Below are 16266 nucleotides of genomic sequence, written 5' to 3'. Positions count from 1 at the left end.
TAGACAAAAACTATTTTTGAGTAAGTCTTCTGTAGATAAATGATAGAACAATTTCTTACCTGTTTTATAACATGATTTAGCACTCATGGTTTTAACAGTCTTAGTTTCGATATTCAGGAACTGCATGGAAATCCAATGAGTGTAATAATTTGTTATTTTTCTGAGGCACAAATTTGAATTACATCTACTTTGAGATTCTTGTTTGGAAAGGAGTAATTTAGCTAGTGAGTAAGCTTAGCATGCCATTCTGTTGTCCTTTACTTCTCATTTCTTAGTGACTCCTGAAGGATCTGAAAGGATCACTTATTTTTGTCCATTATGCTTCATGCATATTAACTGGGAAATTCCATGTAGTATTGGTGAATTAGAGGATTCAGAAAGATCCATATTGGGTTGCATAGCTTGAAAAATATCAAGGATCCACTGTGCTTACTGTAAATTGAATTTGGCCTTTGCCTCCTAGGGTTAGATTTACCTCATAGAAGCAAACATAAAGTGAGAATTTTCTGTGACCAGCATTAAGGGTTTCATGATGATTGGGGGAAAGGGACAAATATTTGAACAACTTGTTTTATTTATGAATGATTTGCTTTTCTTGTTTGGGGGAAAACATTCAGTAGAGATTTTCATAAGAATTAATTCTTTTTGGTAACAGGAATAATGCATTACACTTTTTGGACTCTAAATTAGTGTTTAAACATTTCCTAAAAGGATTGTTTTGTAAGATGGTTAATAGTAATTATGCAAATTGTATAGAAACAAAGTGGTCATATTCATTGCGGAAAGTCTGTTAAAAATTAAACTTTTTTTCCTGATATTAAGATATTTAAACATGAAAATGAATGGAGTAGAAAGTAGGAGCCATCCTCTTCCTGCTGTGCAGAAATAGCCACATGCTCCGGTTGGTGTTAATCCTCAACAGACATTTTTCCATGCATTCCTATACATGTGTGTACAAATACAAACACAATTTTAGGATTGTATTTTGTTTTCCCTGAAGGCAATAATACAATATGTATTATTTTCCAACTATCTTTTATCCCTTAGTAGTATAGCACATTTCTTTACTGCGACAGCCTGTGCTTGCAGTTTTCTTTGTGCACGTGAGTCCCCAAAAAGAGGATGCCCAGTACTGCATTTCTCACCTTGACCATAGAACCCTTGCAGAAACCTGGTTTAGAAAATTTTTGATTTACAGTTTTTGCATAATACATGGGACAAAGGGCAGAGATTTTCTTTTATGATTCAGTTAATGATGAATCACTTCATGATATAAAATTGTTTCACATGTGGCTTTCTTGTTTAGATCTGATTGTCAAGTGTATTGGTGAAGAAGCTAAGTATGAAAGCATCAGGCTTCTATTTGATGGCTTACAGCAGCCAGTTCTCAACAAGCAGGTAAATTCATTAAAGCAGGTTGACTAGAGTTGGCTAGGTTTCCTGAATGACACAGTAGGGTCTGGTGCATCTTTTAAAAGATTTTATTTATATTTTAGATAGAGGGGAAGGGAGGGAGAAAGGGAGAGAAACATGGATGTGCGAGAGAAACACTGATCAGTTGCCTCTTACATGCCTTCAACGGGGACCTGGCCTGTCCTGCCTGGGAATCAAACCAGCAACCTTTCAGTTCCCAGACCAGCACTCAGCCCACTGAGACACCCCAGCCAGGGAGGGTCTGGTGTATTATTAACTGTGAAGTGACACTATATTAAATCAAGGCAGTGTAATTCAAACATTCAAATTGAAAAAAGTATTTTATTTGTGTCACTCTTTCTAGGTGAATACCTTTTTTTTGTTTATAACACAGATTGTTTTGGTTTGAAATAAACATATTCATTGTAGAAAATTTGGAATATACAGAAAATTCATGAAATAAAATAAAGATTTAAAAATTGAGAATTTCATCATTCAGATAACATGAATAACCAGTTAACATTTTTATATTTGGAACCTATACATATCTGTTAAGATCTCAGTGCAGTTACAATTTTGTGTCCTGCTTGTTTCTTTAAAATTTTTGTTACATATAAAATATCTAACGTAAAATGAAATACAAGGCATAATAATAAAATGTCCACATGTGAACACATGGGTATCTAACACTCATCTTAAGAACAGAGCATTATAGATACTAGTGAAACTATTTTTGTGCTGGTTTGATGTTGTAAATTCTATTCCCTGCTTTCCCATTTAGAGGTAACCATAGTCCTGAATTATGTGTTTATCATTTTTATGGTTTTCTTTATCTAATGCCTTAAAAAACTTTTTTTGTGCTTTAGCTGACTTATGTTTTATTGGACATTGTAATACAAGAACTGTTTCCAGAGCTCAGTAAGGTAACTGAAAAGCAGAGATTTTATTCTTTATGTTTTTAATCATATGCTAACATTTATTTTAATAGGGACATAAAAATTAAGGAAATCCTTGTGACTATAATCCTTTTAAAAATGAACAACCTTAACAAATGGCTCTTGATATTTTCTCTATTCAACATGCTCAAACGTAGAATGGATTTTGGTATCGGGGACATTATACCCTGTAGAGTCTTCCCAGAGGAAGGTGTGAGGATAAGTCCTAGCATTAGAATAGACCAAGTTCTTCAGGCTGTCATCTGTAACACTGAATGCTGGAGTATTTTTCTAAGCCAGACTTTAGCATTTTTGAAGCAGCTGAACTTATATTAACCCAAGAGCACAAAATGAATTTTAAAAGAGGATGGTAATACTATTATATTGACTTCTGAGGATTTTCAAGTCTGAGCAAGAATTTAAGTCATTATTTTTACTGTTTCTATTTTTTGACTAATCGCTTTGGTCAGATGAATTAACTGCTCTTCAAGGTTGTGGTATAGCAATGAAATGCCAGTTTCACGGAGTAGAAGAATTCAGATTTGGACTGTTTACCTATTATTTTGTTATATTAATGTTATATATATATATTAAAACAGTGTGGCAGTTATGGACATTTTATGTTCAATTTACAGTGAGAATCAGTACAGGTAACTTTTAGCTCTCTGAGACTTTGTAAGATCTGTCGCTATACCTTACCATTTTTCTCATCTCTAAAACAGATATTACCTGAGGCATATGCCAGCTAATTTATTTTGGTTTAATTTATATATATATAAATTTATATGACTATATAATTTATATGACTATATATAATTTATATATCTATGTCTTAGGTAGAATTTTAATATACTGTATCTATGGAACTGTTAGACAGTTCACAAATGAACCCTATTTTATTGTCTTCTATTAAATAGATTTATTTTTACTTCAGGTACAAAAGGAAGTTACCTCTGTGACATCCTGGATGTAAACATTTGGATTTGGGATTGAATAACCAGTTGAAATTTCTGCTGTGCTAGCATAGTAGATATGTACTGTTTTCTCCTTTTACTTTTATATATTCTTTGTATATATCATGTAGTTTTGTGTCTGAAATTTTGATTTTTTTTGTTTTAATAAAGACTAACACAAAGTTAATTATGATTAGAAATGATTGTGTTTCATAGCCTTTCATTTTATACCTGTTTTTATCTAAGTTTTATTAGAACATACATCACTTGTTATTGACGCATACATCATTTTGTAAGAGAAACAATTCATAATCCCCTTAAGCTAAACATATAAGGTAACAACCTTTGTATTGTATCATTTTGAAAATAATTATGTGTAGTGTGGAGAAATAGGAGTAAAATCTTAATTTGTTTTCTTAGAGTTAATACACTTTAAGAAATTTCTCTTTTTCTTCATTTTCTATATAGTTAACTGTGTGTCTGTAAAGAAGACATTCTTTATGAGTTTTTCAAAACAAACAAGGGACTTCTTTCTTGGGTGATTGACAGGTTATATCCCTTTTTGGTGTGAGAACTGAGTGCTTACAGGTATTTGTGATCGTGTGGTTGCAATTACATTTCACTGAAGTGTGTGTAACTACACTCCAAAAGCTTATAGATATAAGTAATTTAGTCATGCTGATTTTTGGTTTATGTTGTCAGTTGTCTCTCCAAAAGAAACATGTGGAATCCACTGTATTCCTTGAGGAAAGTTAATTTAAATGATTATTTTAAAAGATTCAATGTTTAGAATTCTACTTACAATTCCTCCCCATTCTATGCTTTTCTCCTTAAAACAAATTTGTCTCTTATGATTGAGCATTTTGTGTTTTGTTATTAAGTTGTAGTGCCCATTCCAAATACATTTATTGAGCTTCAGCTATGTATTAGGTGCTAAGCTGGGCTATGTGGGAGCTCTAAAAGGTAATTTGGAAAAATAACCCATTTAATCATATTATTCACTTACTTTTGAAAATAAGGTTTGAAAAAAAAGATCACTAGGTATTTGTTTTTTTAAGATGTATTTATTTTTAGAGAGAGGAAGAGAGGGAAAAAGAGACAGGGAGAAACATCAATGTGTGAGAGATACACTAATCTGTTGCTTCTCACATGCCCCCAACAGGGGACGTGACCTGCAACGAAGGCATGTGCTCTGACTGGGAATTGAATCAGCGACCTTTCAGTTCACAGACTGGCACTCAGTCCACCAGCCAGGGCATGGTGTTGTAAAAGGTTTTTTGAAAAGGTTTTGTCTGCAGTTCTGTTATGTTTCTAATTGCTTAAAGGTTGTAGAATATGTGTTTCTGAGAAGCAGTGCTTTAAGCCTTAAACATTTGGTAATTTCTCAGGTATAGGTAAAAAATTAATCAGGCTGACTTCACATTTAAATGTATAGCATTTTGAACACTACTATTTGAAATGTTACTGTGAACTAGAAAAATAAAATATTTTACAGCCCTTTTTATGACATTCTCACCTACTTGCCTATAAATTGTGATATTGTTTATGTAGATGAGAAAAACATTGCGAGTGTGTAAGTCTGCTTGGGCTGCCATTACAAAATACCATAGGCTGTGGGTGGCTTAAATAATAGTAATTTATTTTTACAGTTCTGGAGAGTGGGAAATCCAAGATCAGAGTGCCAGCACTGTAGGTATGTTTACATGACTTCTGTGTGCTAGCATATGGAAAAAGAAAGGAAAAAATCTTTCTTTTCCTTCTCCTTCCTCATCCTCCTCTTCTTTTTCTTCTTTCTCTTCCTCCTCCTCTTCTCCTTTCTCTTCCTCCTTTCTTCTTTCCCTTCGTCCTCTTCCTCCTCTTCTCCTCCTCCTTTTCCTCTTCCTCTCTTTCTCCCCTTTTCCACCTGTTCCTCCCTTTCTTCCTTCTACTTTTTCCCCTCCTCCTCCTCCCCCTCATCCTTCTGCTGCTGCTGCTTCTTCCCCTCCTCCCTCTCCTCCTCCTCCTTATTATTATTATTATTATTTTCTTCCTCCTCCCCCTTTCTCCTCCTCTTCTTCCTTCTTCTTTCTTCTTCCTCTTCACCCCCTCCTCCCCTGCCCTTCTCTTTTTCATCATTATTATTTTCCTCCTCCTCCTCCCCCTTCTTCCTATTCTTTCTCCTCCTCCTCTTCTCCTTTTATTTCTTCTTCTCTTCCTCTTCCTCCTTTTTCCTCCTCCTCCTCTCTCCTCCTCCAGCTTTTTTCTTTTTCCTCTCCCCCTCATCATCATCATCCTTCTCCTCTTCCTCCTCCTCCTTCTTCCTCCTTCTTCTTCTTCCCCTTCTTCTTCCTCCTTCTTCTTCTTCCCCCTTCTTCCTCCTCCCCTTTTCTCCTTCTTCCTCCCCTTCCTATTTTTTTCTTCCCCTTCCTCTCCTCTTCCTCTCCCCTTTTTCTTCTTCCTCCTCCCTTTCCTACACCTTCTTCCACTAGTCCTACTGGATTATGGCCCCACCCTTAGGACCTCATTTAACTTTAATCACTTCCTAATGGCCCCATCTTCAGATACAGTCACGTCGGGGTTTAGGGTTTTAACATAGGAATTTTAGGAAGACACAGTTTAATCCATAGCAGTTGGAGAGCACTATTTAAAGAAAATGTGATATATAAAAATCCATACATAAAATTGATAATTCACACTATAAAAGGGAAAGAACTAAATGCACTATTTATTGGCTAGGCATTACGTGGTCACGTTATATCATCCATCACAGTAACTGAGATGGTGGTATTCCTATTTTATAGGAGAGGATATTGAAGCCAGAGAGAATGGTGAAGTTAAAACTGAACCTTAGATCTGTCTCTCTAGTCTTCACGTTCTTGTCAGTGTTTCCTCATGAAAGGAGATTTTATTTCCAAAAATAGTCACTTTCTGGATCCCTTTAAAAAGTATGTTCCTTTAGCGTATTTCAAAAATTTTACTTTGCACCTTTCTATTCATCTTTCTCTATATAAACAGTGTTCTGTACTGCATGAGCTTTCACATTTTGAAATGTGTTTATAGAAACAACTATCAGTTTTTCTAGTTGGGGAGATAAAATGAAATTAAATATATGGAAAACACTTTGAAATTTATGGAGGACATAAGCTTGTGTTATAAATATAATCATTTAGTTATAAGAAGATTCTGAGAAATGGTTGAAAGCAAGCACTTAAATTATCATTTATTGACTTACTAAAAACCATTAGATTTTACAAAAGAATATAAACAGAAGTCTGTTTTGCCACTCTTCTTAGTAAACTGTATAATGCTATATGCAAGTTGTAATTTCAGATATAGTCAACATTAGAATAAAGATGACTAAATGAATGAGCAAATGAAGTAGCCTTGCTAGTTAGTCCACTATACTGTGTTCTTTTCTGTGTATCCAGGAATATCTTTAACTGTGCTAGATATACAGAGGAGAAATCTTTAACCTTAGACCTACAGGTCCCTAGAAGATCATTAGGTATCACCTTCATATTAGGGAATAGGGGAAGGAGGCCACACAATTTAATCTTTGGAGAAAGGCAGCCATCCTTCTTGGGGAAGAGTTGATTGATCTTTTGATTTTAGAAGCATTAGAGTAAAGGAGAGTCAAACTGCTCTGCACAATGAAAAGGGTAGGTTTTTTAGGTAGAGAAATTGTTTAATTTCTCTGAGCAAGTGATGATGTAGAAAAAAGGATGGCGTGGCTTTTCATCTGAGTGAGGATGGTAGCAGAGATGCAAGGGAGGGAATTATGCAGAATTCATTCAACAAAAGTGTATTGAGTGCTCAGTGTGTGCCACTTGTTGACAGTAGGGATGTATTTGTGCATTTATAAGCCTACATTCAAACTGAGGGAGATGCAATAAAATAAGTAAAGAAATAGCATAGTATGTTAGAAAATAATAAGTACTCAGGAAAAGAAACAAATAAATAGTGGTATGGGTAGAGGGTTGCAGTTTTAAATAGTGTAGTATGGCACATTGAAGAAAAGACCTGAAGGAGGCGAGACCTGAAGGAGACGAGAAATCAGGTCATGCAGCTTTTTAGGGGCCCATGTTCCAAGTAAAAAAACAGCAAGTGCAAAAGTTTGAACTGGAATGTGCCTGTTTTATAAGAAGAATAGCAAGGAGATCAGTTTGGCTACCCATGGTGAGTGAGGTGGGGTAGTGTCGGAGGAGTAATGGGAAACCAGGTCACAGAGGGCCATGTGATAACTCACTTTCACTGGAATATGATGGAAAGATTTTGAGCAGGTGAGCAACATGATCTTATATTGCTATAGAAGCACAGTGGTTGCTATATTGAGAATGTTGAAAATAGACTAATGCCTATCCTTGGGCCCATAACTCAGACCAAGACAATCAGACACTATAATTATGAAGTCTAGGTTGTACACTTTCACTTAAGGCTAGGAGATTGGTCTTTTAATTAACTGTTTCACCACAGCTACCTGGGATAGGAGAGGTGTAGTGTCTCCCCCAAAGTCAGGGCTTTTTCCAGGAGTGGGAAGAGATGTTGCATAGACATACAAGCGTGCAAATTTGCTTTTAGATGTTAACTGTCTGTGTCTTCCACTCAGCTGCATCAGTCTATAACTGTAGGGGTGTGTCCTACTCATCCCTGTATCACCTGTGCATAGTCCAGCACCTCCTGCAACTAAGAAGGTGATCAATACAGAGACTCATTTGTGAGGGATGGTGAGGTGAGTTGAGGTGGAATGTACATGAAGGGTGTTAAGAGCCAGAGATGTGGCCTGTGGTCTAGGTCCCTCACCTTCCTTATGACTGTTGCCAGAGGAAAGAAGTATTGAAGACATCAGGGCACATGCTTCTATCCATGCTCCTGAACCAGTGCTGCAGGTAAGGTGATCATGTCATCTAGCCTTAGAGTATTCAAGATTTCTGAATCAGATCAATAGGTGTTTCAGGAGGAGGAAGAAGCAGAGAGAGAAGTTGGAGAGAAAAGGAAGGAGCTATTGTAGAGGTATGACTACTGAGAAGTTACTTGGGAGCACAAAGACTATGTTGATTTTTTTTCAAATAACCACAGAAACCAAGGAAAGTTATACAGAATGTGGCTGAAATATTAAATTAAAAGAAGTGCATAAGAGATGCACTTAATAGGGTGGCAGGTGAGCTGAGTACCAGAGGGATAGAGAATTGGCATTACTAAAGCATTGCAAACTATTGAGTTGCACCAAGTCCTCAAATTTTTACAATTCACTAATATTTCTAATAGTTACACATTTTGCTTCCTGTTTGGTACTTCTGGCATTAAGCTTATGGCTGGTATCTAGTGGAGGTTAGCAGTTGTCTCAGCTGTGGTATTGAGTAGTGCACTAGTGTCTCCTGATTAGATCTGAAGGGAATGAGTAGTACTTTGGTACAGTGAATAAAATGTAAGTACTTCAATAAATCCTGGTAAAGGGGGCTGCTCTGTCTGTGGAGTAGCTAGCTAACTCCCTGACTCACTGCTTCACTAATAAACTCATTTTTACTTTAAAATCTATCCTGGCTTGTGTTTAAATTCTTCCTGTATGATGTGAAGAACTCACAGTGAGGCTGCAGACCCTTGGGTCCCTGGATTCCTCAGAATTCCTGCATCAGTGTGGCAGGACTTCAGTCATGAACCCCAGTACCTGTGAATGTGAACTTACCTAGAAATAGGTTTTGTGCCGATAATTCAAATAAAGTCATTAGTGTGGGCCTAATCCAATATGACTGTGTTCTTATTTTTTAAGTATATTTTTTTAGTATATTCTATTTTTAGTATATTCTATTGATTATGCTATTATAGTTGTCCCATTTTTCCCCTCTTTATTCCCCTGTGCCCTTTACTCCCCCTCCCACCAGCATTCCCCTCCTTAGTTCATGTCCATGGGTCATGCATATAAGTTCTTTGGCTTCTCCATTTCCTATACTGTTCTTAACCTCCTCCTGTCTATTTTGTACCTACCATTTATATTTCTTATTCCCTGTACCTTTTCCCCACTTCTCACCCGTACCTGCTGATAACCCTCCATGTGATCTCCATTTCTGCAGTTCTGTTCCTGTTCTAGTTGTTTGCTTAATTTGTTTTTTTTTTTTTTAGGTTCAGTGGTTGATAGTTGTGAGTTTGTTGTCATTTTACTGTTCATAGTTTTAATCTTTTTTTTAGGTAAGTCCCTTTAACATTTCATATAATAAGGGCTTGGTGATGATGAACTCCTTTAATTTTACCTTATTTGGGAAGCACTTTATCTGCCCTTCCATTCTAAATGATAGCTTTGCCGGAGAGAGTAATCTTGGTGTAGGTCCTTGCCTTTCATGCCTTTGAATACTTCTTTCCAGCCCCTTCTTGCCTGTAAGGTTTCTTTTGAGAAATCGGCTGATAGTCTTTTGGGCAGTCTTTTGTAGGTAACTGTCTCCTTTTCTCTTGCTGCTTTTAAGATCCTCTCCTTATCTTTGATCTTGGGTAATGTAATTATGATGTGCCTTGGTGTGTGCTTCCTTGGGTCTAATTTCTTTGGGACTCTCTGAGCTTCCTGGACTTCCTGGAAGTCTATTTCCTTTGCCAGATTGAGGAAGTTCATTATGTTTTCAAATAAGTTTTTTATTTCTTGCTCTTCCTCTTCTCCTTCTGGCACCCCTACGATTTGCATGGTGCAATGTTTAAAGTTGTCCCAGAGGTTCTTCAGCCTCTTTTTTTTTTCTCGGGAAGGAGAAAGGTCTTTATTAAAGTATTGCCCAATTTGGAGTGCCCAGCTCTAATCTATTTTCTTCTGCAAACACAGAAAGAAGCCAGCCACCCCTAAGACCAGAGTCAGTGTCCAAACACACCATTCCATTCTTATCTTCCTGGGACCCAAGGGTGTTACACAAATGGGTCTCTCATCTCTCTAGCTCTGGGCTCTCTGTCTCTCTTTGGAATAAGCATTTGTGGGGCTGCCATCTCCATTGCCTGGCTGCAGCTTCCTCTTTCTTCTGTGGCTGGTGCCCACTGCCAGATAACTGCACCCAGTCATGCAAAAGGATCTGTTGGCAGGGCCTCAGCACCCAAGGATACTCGTGCCCTTGGGGCCAGAGAACATTTGCAGCCTGAATATCTGTGCACTGCTCTCAGAGCAAGAGAATGGGAGTGGTCCTGGAACTATGCCTTGTGGCACAGGGCCACAGCATCCTGTAGGTGGCCGCTGGTGAGGCATGCATCCCTCACATGGGACTCAGCTCTGTGAGTTTGCTCTGGACTCACTTAGCATAAGATCAATTTCTAAATTTACATAGTTGAAAATGGGAAAAGTTCTTTTGCATCACAGGAAAAGAAGTAGAAGTCTGTGGCTCAGGTAGCCCCTCAGTTCCTGGCACCATCAGCTGTGTCACCACTGCGATCTCCAGTTAATCCAAAACCATGTGGCACTTTCTCATGGCCCATCACAAGAGTCCTTTCACCCCTTTCCTTCCCGGCAAGGTCTCTGGTGCTTCCTAAGCCACATGGCAAAAGGGAGTACCACCCCAAAGCTGTATGGTCCCAACCCTCTTTTTTTGAATTCTTATTTCTTCATTCTGTTCTGGTTGAATGTTTATTTCTTCCTTGTGCTCCAAATTGTTGATTTGAGTCTCAGTTTCCTTCCCTTCACTGTTGGTTCCCTGTATATTTTTCTTTATTTCACTTTGCATATACTTTATTCTTCCTCCATTTTGTGACCATACTCAACCATTTCTGTGAATATCCTGATTCCCAGTGTTTTGAACTCTGCATCTGATAGGTTGTCTATCTCTTCATCATTTAGTTCTATGTTTGGAGCTTTGATCTGTTCTTTCATATGGGCCATATTTTTTTTGCTTTGCTGTGCTTGTTATGTAGTAAGGGGTGGAGCCTTAGGTATTTGCCAAGGTGGGGCAACCCTCTTTGCTGCGTTGTGGCACTGTGTGTGTGGGAGGGTTCCGAGAGGGAACAATGCTAGCTACTAGACTCTTGGACAGCCTTCAGTCACTTCCCCTGCTACCTACAAGCAAATTGGGCCCTCCTGGTGCTGATTCCCAGGTGAGTGGGTTTGTGTATGTTCTAGAACCCTGTGGATCTCTCCAACGAACTCTCTTGTGAGACTGGGAGTTTCTCCCACTGCCACAACTCCCATAAGTCTTAATAGCCAGAGGTTTTGAGGCTTTATTTCCCCACGCTAGAACCCTGGGTTGCATGGTCTGTTTCGCTCCCCAGTTGGTCCTCCCAGTGTATCTGCATGCTAATGTGGGACCACCAGGTCTGCCAGCTGCCACCTTGCTGTGTGTCCTCTGCACTGGCTGTCCGTCTCCACCCCTCTTACCAGTCTGAATGAATGTTTCTTCTTTAACTCCTTGGTTGTTGGACTTCCTTACAGTTCGATTTTCTGGCAGTTCTGGTTATTTTTTGTTTTTAAATTTGTTGTTGCCCTTTTAGTTGTGTGAAGAGACAAAGTGTATTTACCTATGCCTCTGTCTTGTCCAGAAGTTCTATGGTATAGAAAGGAAATTCAGACACAGAATCAGACATGCACAGAGAGAAAAGGAAGTATAGAAACATGGGGAGAATACGATCTATAAGGCAAGAATTCCTGAGTCTACTAGAAGCTAGGAGAGAGGGCTGCAACAAATTCTAAAGCCCTTAGAAGGGATTCATCCTACCAATTTGATCTCAGACTTCAAACCTCCTGAACTGTGAGATGACAAATTCTGTTGTTTAAGCCACCCAGTTTGTGGCACTTTGAAACAGTAGCCCCATGAAATGAACCAGCGACCTTTCCTATTTTTGACAAATCTAGCCATACATCCTTGGGACTATGTATTCCCTGAGGGAGCAACTTTTCTGATGGACAACTAGCTATTAGCGTAAGCTTCCTTCTGAGAAACCCAGCTTATTGTTACAAATTGCTGAAGGTGGCTCTGCTACCAAATCAATTTCATGTGTCTGATTGATCAAAGTTTGTTGTGTCATCTGTATGCTTGAAGATTCTTAGATACACAGCCAGTTCAGATAAATTAATGAAAATCCCCAACCCTAACTTGGACATTTTTAATTTTTAGGAAACCATTACAGGCCTCAAAACACGTGATTCTGTGTATAAAATGCTAGAAAAGTCAGTGGTATTATTTAAAATATTCTGTATTTACTCTTCTAAAAATTACATGCATTTTTCTTTTCATTTTTTGAGTGAGACAGGGAACAGGCAGTGTTATCAAACAAGAAGCAGCCTATGATCGAAGGAAATGGTACCAGTGATAAACTGTCAGAGTCTCCTCCAGTCATGTTCTTTAACTACGAAAGACAAAGAGCATATCTCCAATTTCATTGTTGGGAATCTACAATTGCAAAGCGTTTTGAGGTCATTTTGTATACCGCGGTACAATACCTGCACATACATATTTAGAAAACTTAGAAAAATGTTCATTAAAGTTTGTGCTCCATTAGGATCCTATTTTACTAGGGATCCTATCCTATTTTACTAGGCCAAGCATAAAAAATATTCCCCAAATGCACATCTAATTTTTCTTACAATCTTGACATTAGTTTATTTATAGCTAATGTGTATATACATAGAACTGAGGATATTATTACTGCAACAACCTTTATACAGAGCTTATGAAACTAAAAAATATATATTCTGTATCAGGAGTACTGAATATTTGTAAACATTAAGAAACAAACATTCCCTCTTGAAACCTATAGTTCTGTTTACTATTTTTTATCCCAACTTTTTATTATGTATAAATATATTTGGAAATGTGTCTGTATCATAAACAATAGATTTCACACACTTAACAAGCCTGGGTGACCAATGACCAAACACAGACGTAAAATATTCTAGCACCCCAGAAACTGCTTCCATACTCCCTTATTGGCCACACAAGTTTCTGTTTTGTTTTGTTTTGTGGTCGTTGTAGGTGGTGTTTTCTTGGGGGGTGAGAGCTGGGAGTGCTTACTATTTTTAAGGTAGTTTCCATTTCTCATTTATGCAATGTTGAGCAGGTTCACATGCTCCCACTACCACCTTAAGCAAGCACTTTGTTCTTTGGGAGTATATTACCTCATCAGTTTGGGTATTTCCTGAACACCCACTCAGAGCAGCTCACTCCCAGGCAGGAGTTCTTATATCTAGACTTGATAATTACTTAAGAGTGAGTGTTCAGATTTGGAGGCAGAGTTGACTTTAAACTTCTGTTGTATCCCATTTTTTAAAATCAACCCTTGTCTCCCCTCTATGTTTCCATAATGGGGAGGAAGTCTGTGTTTGTGGTGCAACTAGAATAACTACAGTGTTGGTACCTGCTAGGGAGGGACCCATGCCGGTTTAGAATTACGACGTGTCTCGGATGGCTCTCTTAAAGTTAAGGAGGAAGGAAAGAGCATAGAGGCAGAACTGATGGAATCTCATAAATTATTAACAATACCATGTCAGTCACTAGGCTGCTACTCCTTAGCAAATATCTACTTGACAAATCTAAATGTCCTTTAGCTCTTTTCATTCTATAAAGAAAGTTGGTCCTGGGTCCCTGTCCTTTCCCTTTCTCCCTGCCCCTTGACTTGGCATGTCCCATTATCTGCTGCATCATTTGTTCCTTGACTCATCAGAAGCACACAGGTGGCACAGGAGAGAATACTACCCTGTGTTTAGTCCATTAAACTTGCTATAACAGGAGATAAAAAGGTAAAAAAAAAAAAAGAGACCAGAGATTAAGTAGAGACTTTTCATCCATGAGCTTGGGGCTATTGATAATTATGAAGAGAGGAGACCATTAAGTATCATTCTAAAGAGCTTAAAATTTGCACATGTAAACTAAAGATGGTTGGCCTTCTTCATAGGGCTCATTTTAAATTCTTTCCTATGTGTTCACTAAAGCTGTCCATCCTGCCTGATGATGTCAGTGTCTTCATTTAAGATATACTCAGCTGCCCTGGTGGGTATGGCTCAGCGGATTGACTGCCAGCCTGTGAACCAAAGGGTTGCCAGTTTGATTCCCAGTCAGCACAGGCCAGGTTTGCGGTAGGGAGCGCGTGAGAGGCAACCACACATTGCTGGTCTCTCTTTCTCCCTACCTTCCCCTCTCTGTAAAAATAAATAAATAAAACCTTTCTAATGTTTTTTAAAAAGTATTTTAAAAAAGATGTAAATTCAGCTTCTAGGAGCCTGTGAAGATGGTCTGTGCTGTTAGAATGACAGTTCCTAAAAGGTAGGCTTGAATCTCATTTGAGAAAAAAATGCAGTTTCACACAGTACTGACATGAGAAAGTCTGTAATTATTGGCCATAAAACCAAAAATAGATGGCTGGCAAAACGGAGAGAAGTATTAGATACAAGTTCCCATGGTAGCAACTTCCTGCAGAAAACATGATCCGACCTTCAATTCCTGGATAAATTACTTTCATTTTTGAGATGTATTGAGAAACTACGTTGATATCTTGGTCACCTAGAAAAATACAGACATTATTTTAATTACAGAGGAAGTATCAGTTAACAGTAAGATTGGGGAAAACCAATGTATTTCTATAAAGACCTTTCTAATTATGATTGGGAAGATAATCCCCTCATCAGCAGAGATCAAGTGTCACAGAAAAGAAGTAGTGTTCACACTGCAAGGATTTTGGTTGCTTTCTTGTGTACCAGGTGTCAATGTGCCCAGTGGTCACTGCCAGATAATTGGGGGCACAGTCAGCTCTAAGATGACTCAAGAAAGAGGTTGCTGGCATAACTGCCGTGAAACCACTCCAGAACAAGGGCCTTGGGGAACTGGGTCAAGAGAAAATAGTTGAGACTTTCTTTTAAATACAACTGGCTTCTTTTTGCTTGTCTGCTCCAGAATAATTTTCACAAAATTGCTGGAGAGACAAAGGAGACTTCATTTCCAAAAGAGGAAAGCTGATAAGGAAATACTAATTTCCTATAACTACAACAAACACATAGGAACCTGACAAAATTTCATTAAACGTCACTCTATAAATTGTAGATCTCATAAGGGGTTAATATTAAAAATATATATCAAACTAATACAACTCAGTAAAAAAAAGCTTGATTAAAATTGGGCAGAAGATTTGAATAGACATTTTTCCAAAGAAGACAGATGGCCAACAGGCACAAGGAAAGGTGTTCAGTATCACTAATCTTCGTGGCAGTACCAATCAAAACCACAGTGAGGTATCCTTGGACACCTGTTAGAATGCCTATCATGGAAAAGACAAGAAATAAGTGTTGGAGGATGTGAAAAATAGAAGCTTTTTGCATTGTTGGGAATACAAAATTGGCAAGCCACTATGGAAACCTTATGGAGGTTCCTCAAAAAATTAAAAAATGGAGCTGCCTTATGACCCATCAATTCCACTTTGAAGTATTTATCCAAAGAAAATGAAAACACTAATTTGAAAAATATGCACTCCTCCCTCCCCATGCACAATGCAACATAATTTTCAGTAGCCAAGAAGCAACCTAAGTATCAGTGGATAAATGGGTAAAGAAATTGGGACAGATATGTAACATTCACATGCACACCTAGGGTGGGGCAAAGATAGGTTCGTAGTTGTTTGTATGGAAAATGATACAATAATAAGTAATACAAGAATAAACTGTTTCAAAGCATACATCTGTAAACCAACCTCCTTTTGCCTTACTCTATATATGCACACTACGCAGCTATAAAAAAACAAACAAACAATAAAATCTTGCCATTTGGGGAAACATGGATGAATCTTGAATGCCCTATGCTAAGTGAAATAAGCCAAAAAAGACAGATACCATATGATCTCACTTATATGTGGGACTCAGCCACAAAACCAACCTAACAGATACTGAGAACAGATGAGGTTACCAGAGGCAGGGGGTGAGGAGTGGGAGAAATAGGTGAAGGGGATCAAAAGGTACAAACGTCCAGTTAAAAAATGATTCTTGGGAATGAAAGTTACAGTATGGTGATTATAGTTAATATCGCATTGTGTACTGAAAGTTGCTATGAGAG

At 37.9% G+C, this 16266-nt stretch overlaps 2 protein-coding genes across 7 annotated transcripts in view; one reads left to right on the top strand and one right to left on the bottom strand.

Moving 5' to 3' along the window:
• Nucleotides 1-4324, top strand: part of SNX14 (sorting nexin 14) — a 93413-nt gene extending 89089 nt beyond the window's left edge. For all 6 annotated transcript variants that reach the window (XM_028508588.2, XM_028508589.2, XM_028508590.2 and 3 more), the window contains 3 exons: nucleotides 1307-1398; nucleotides 2280-2336; nucleotides 3283-4324. In XM_028508588.2, coding sequence (XP_028364389.1) covers nucleotides 1307-1398; nucleotides 2280-2336; nucleotides 3283-3321 — 188 coding nt within the window. In that variant the 3' untranslated portion in view covers nucleotides 3322-4324. The remainder of the gene's footprint in view (nucleotides 1-1306; nucleotides 1399-2279; nucleotides 2337-3282) is intronic.
• Nucleotides 4325-12743: 8419 nt separating this feature from the next.
• NT5E (5'-nucleotidase ecto) overlaps nucleotides 12744-16266 on the bottom strand; it is a 52618-nt gene continuing 49095 nt past the window's right edge. The window contains exon 9 of the mRNA XM_028510894.2: nucleotides 12744-14727. Within this exon, the coding sequence (XP_028366695.1) occupies nucleotides 14558-14727 (170 nt within the window). The 3' untranslated portion in view covers nucleotides 12744-14557. The remainder of the gene's footprint in view (nucleotides 14728-16266) is intronic.

This window comes from Phyllostomus discolor, chromosome 4 (assembly GCF_004126475.2).
Source record: "Phyllostomus discolor isolate MPI-MPIP mPhyDis1 chromosome 4, mPhyDis1.pri.v3, whole genome shotgun sequence".
In the NCBI taxonomy this organism is placed as follows: domain Eukaryota; kingdom Metazoa; phylum Chordata; class Mammalia; order Chiroptera; family Phyllostomidae; genus Phyllostomus; species Phyllostomus discolor.
Note: the sequence above shows the minus strand (reverse complement) of the source record. Positions and strands in the feature narration are given on the sequence as shown.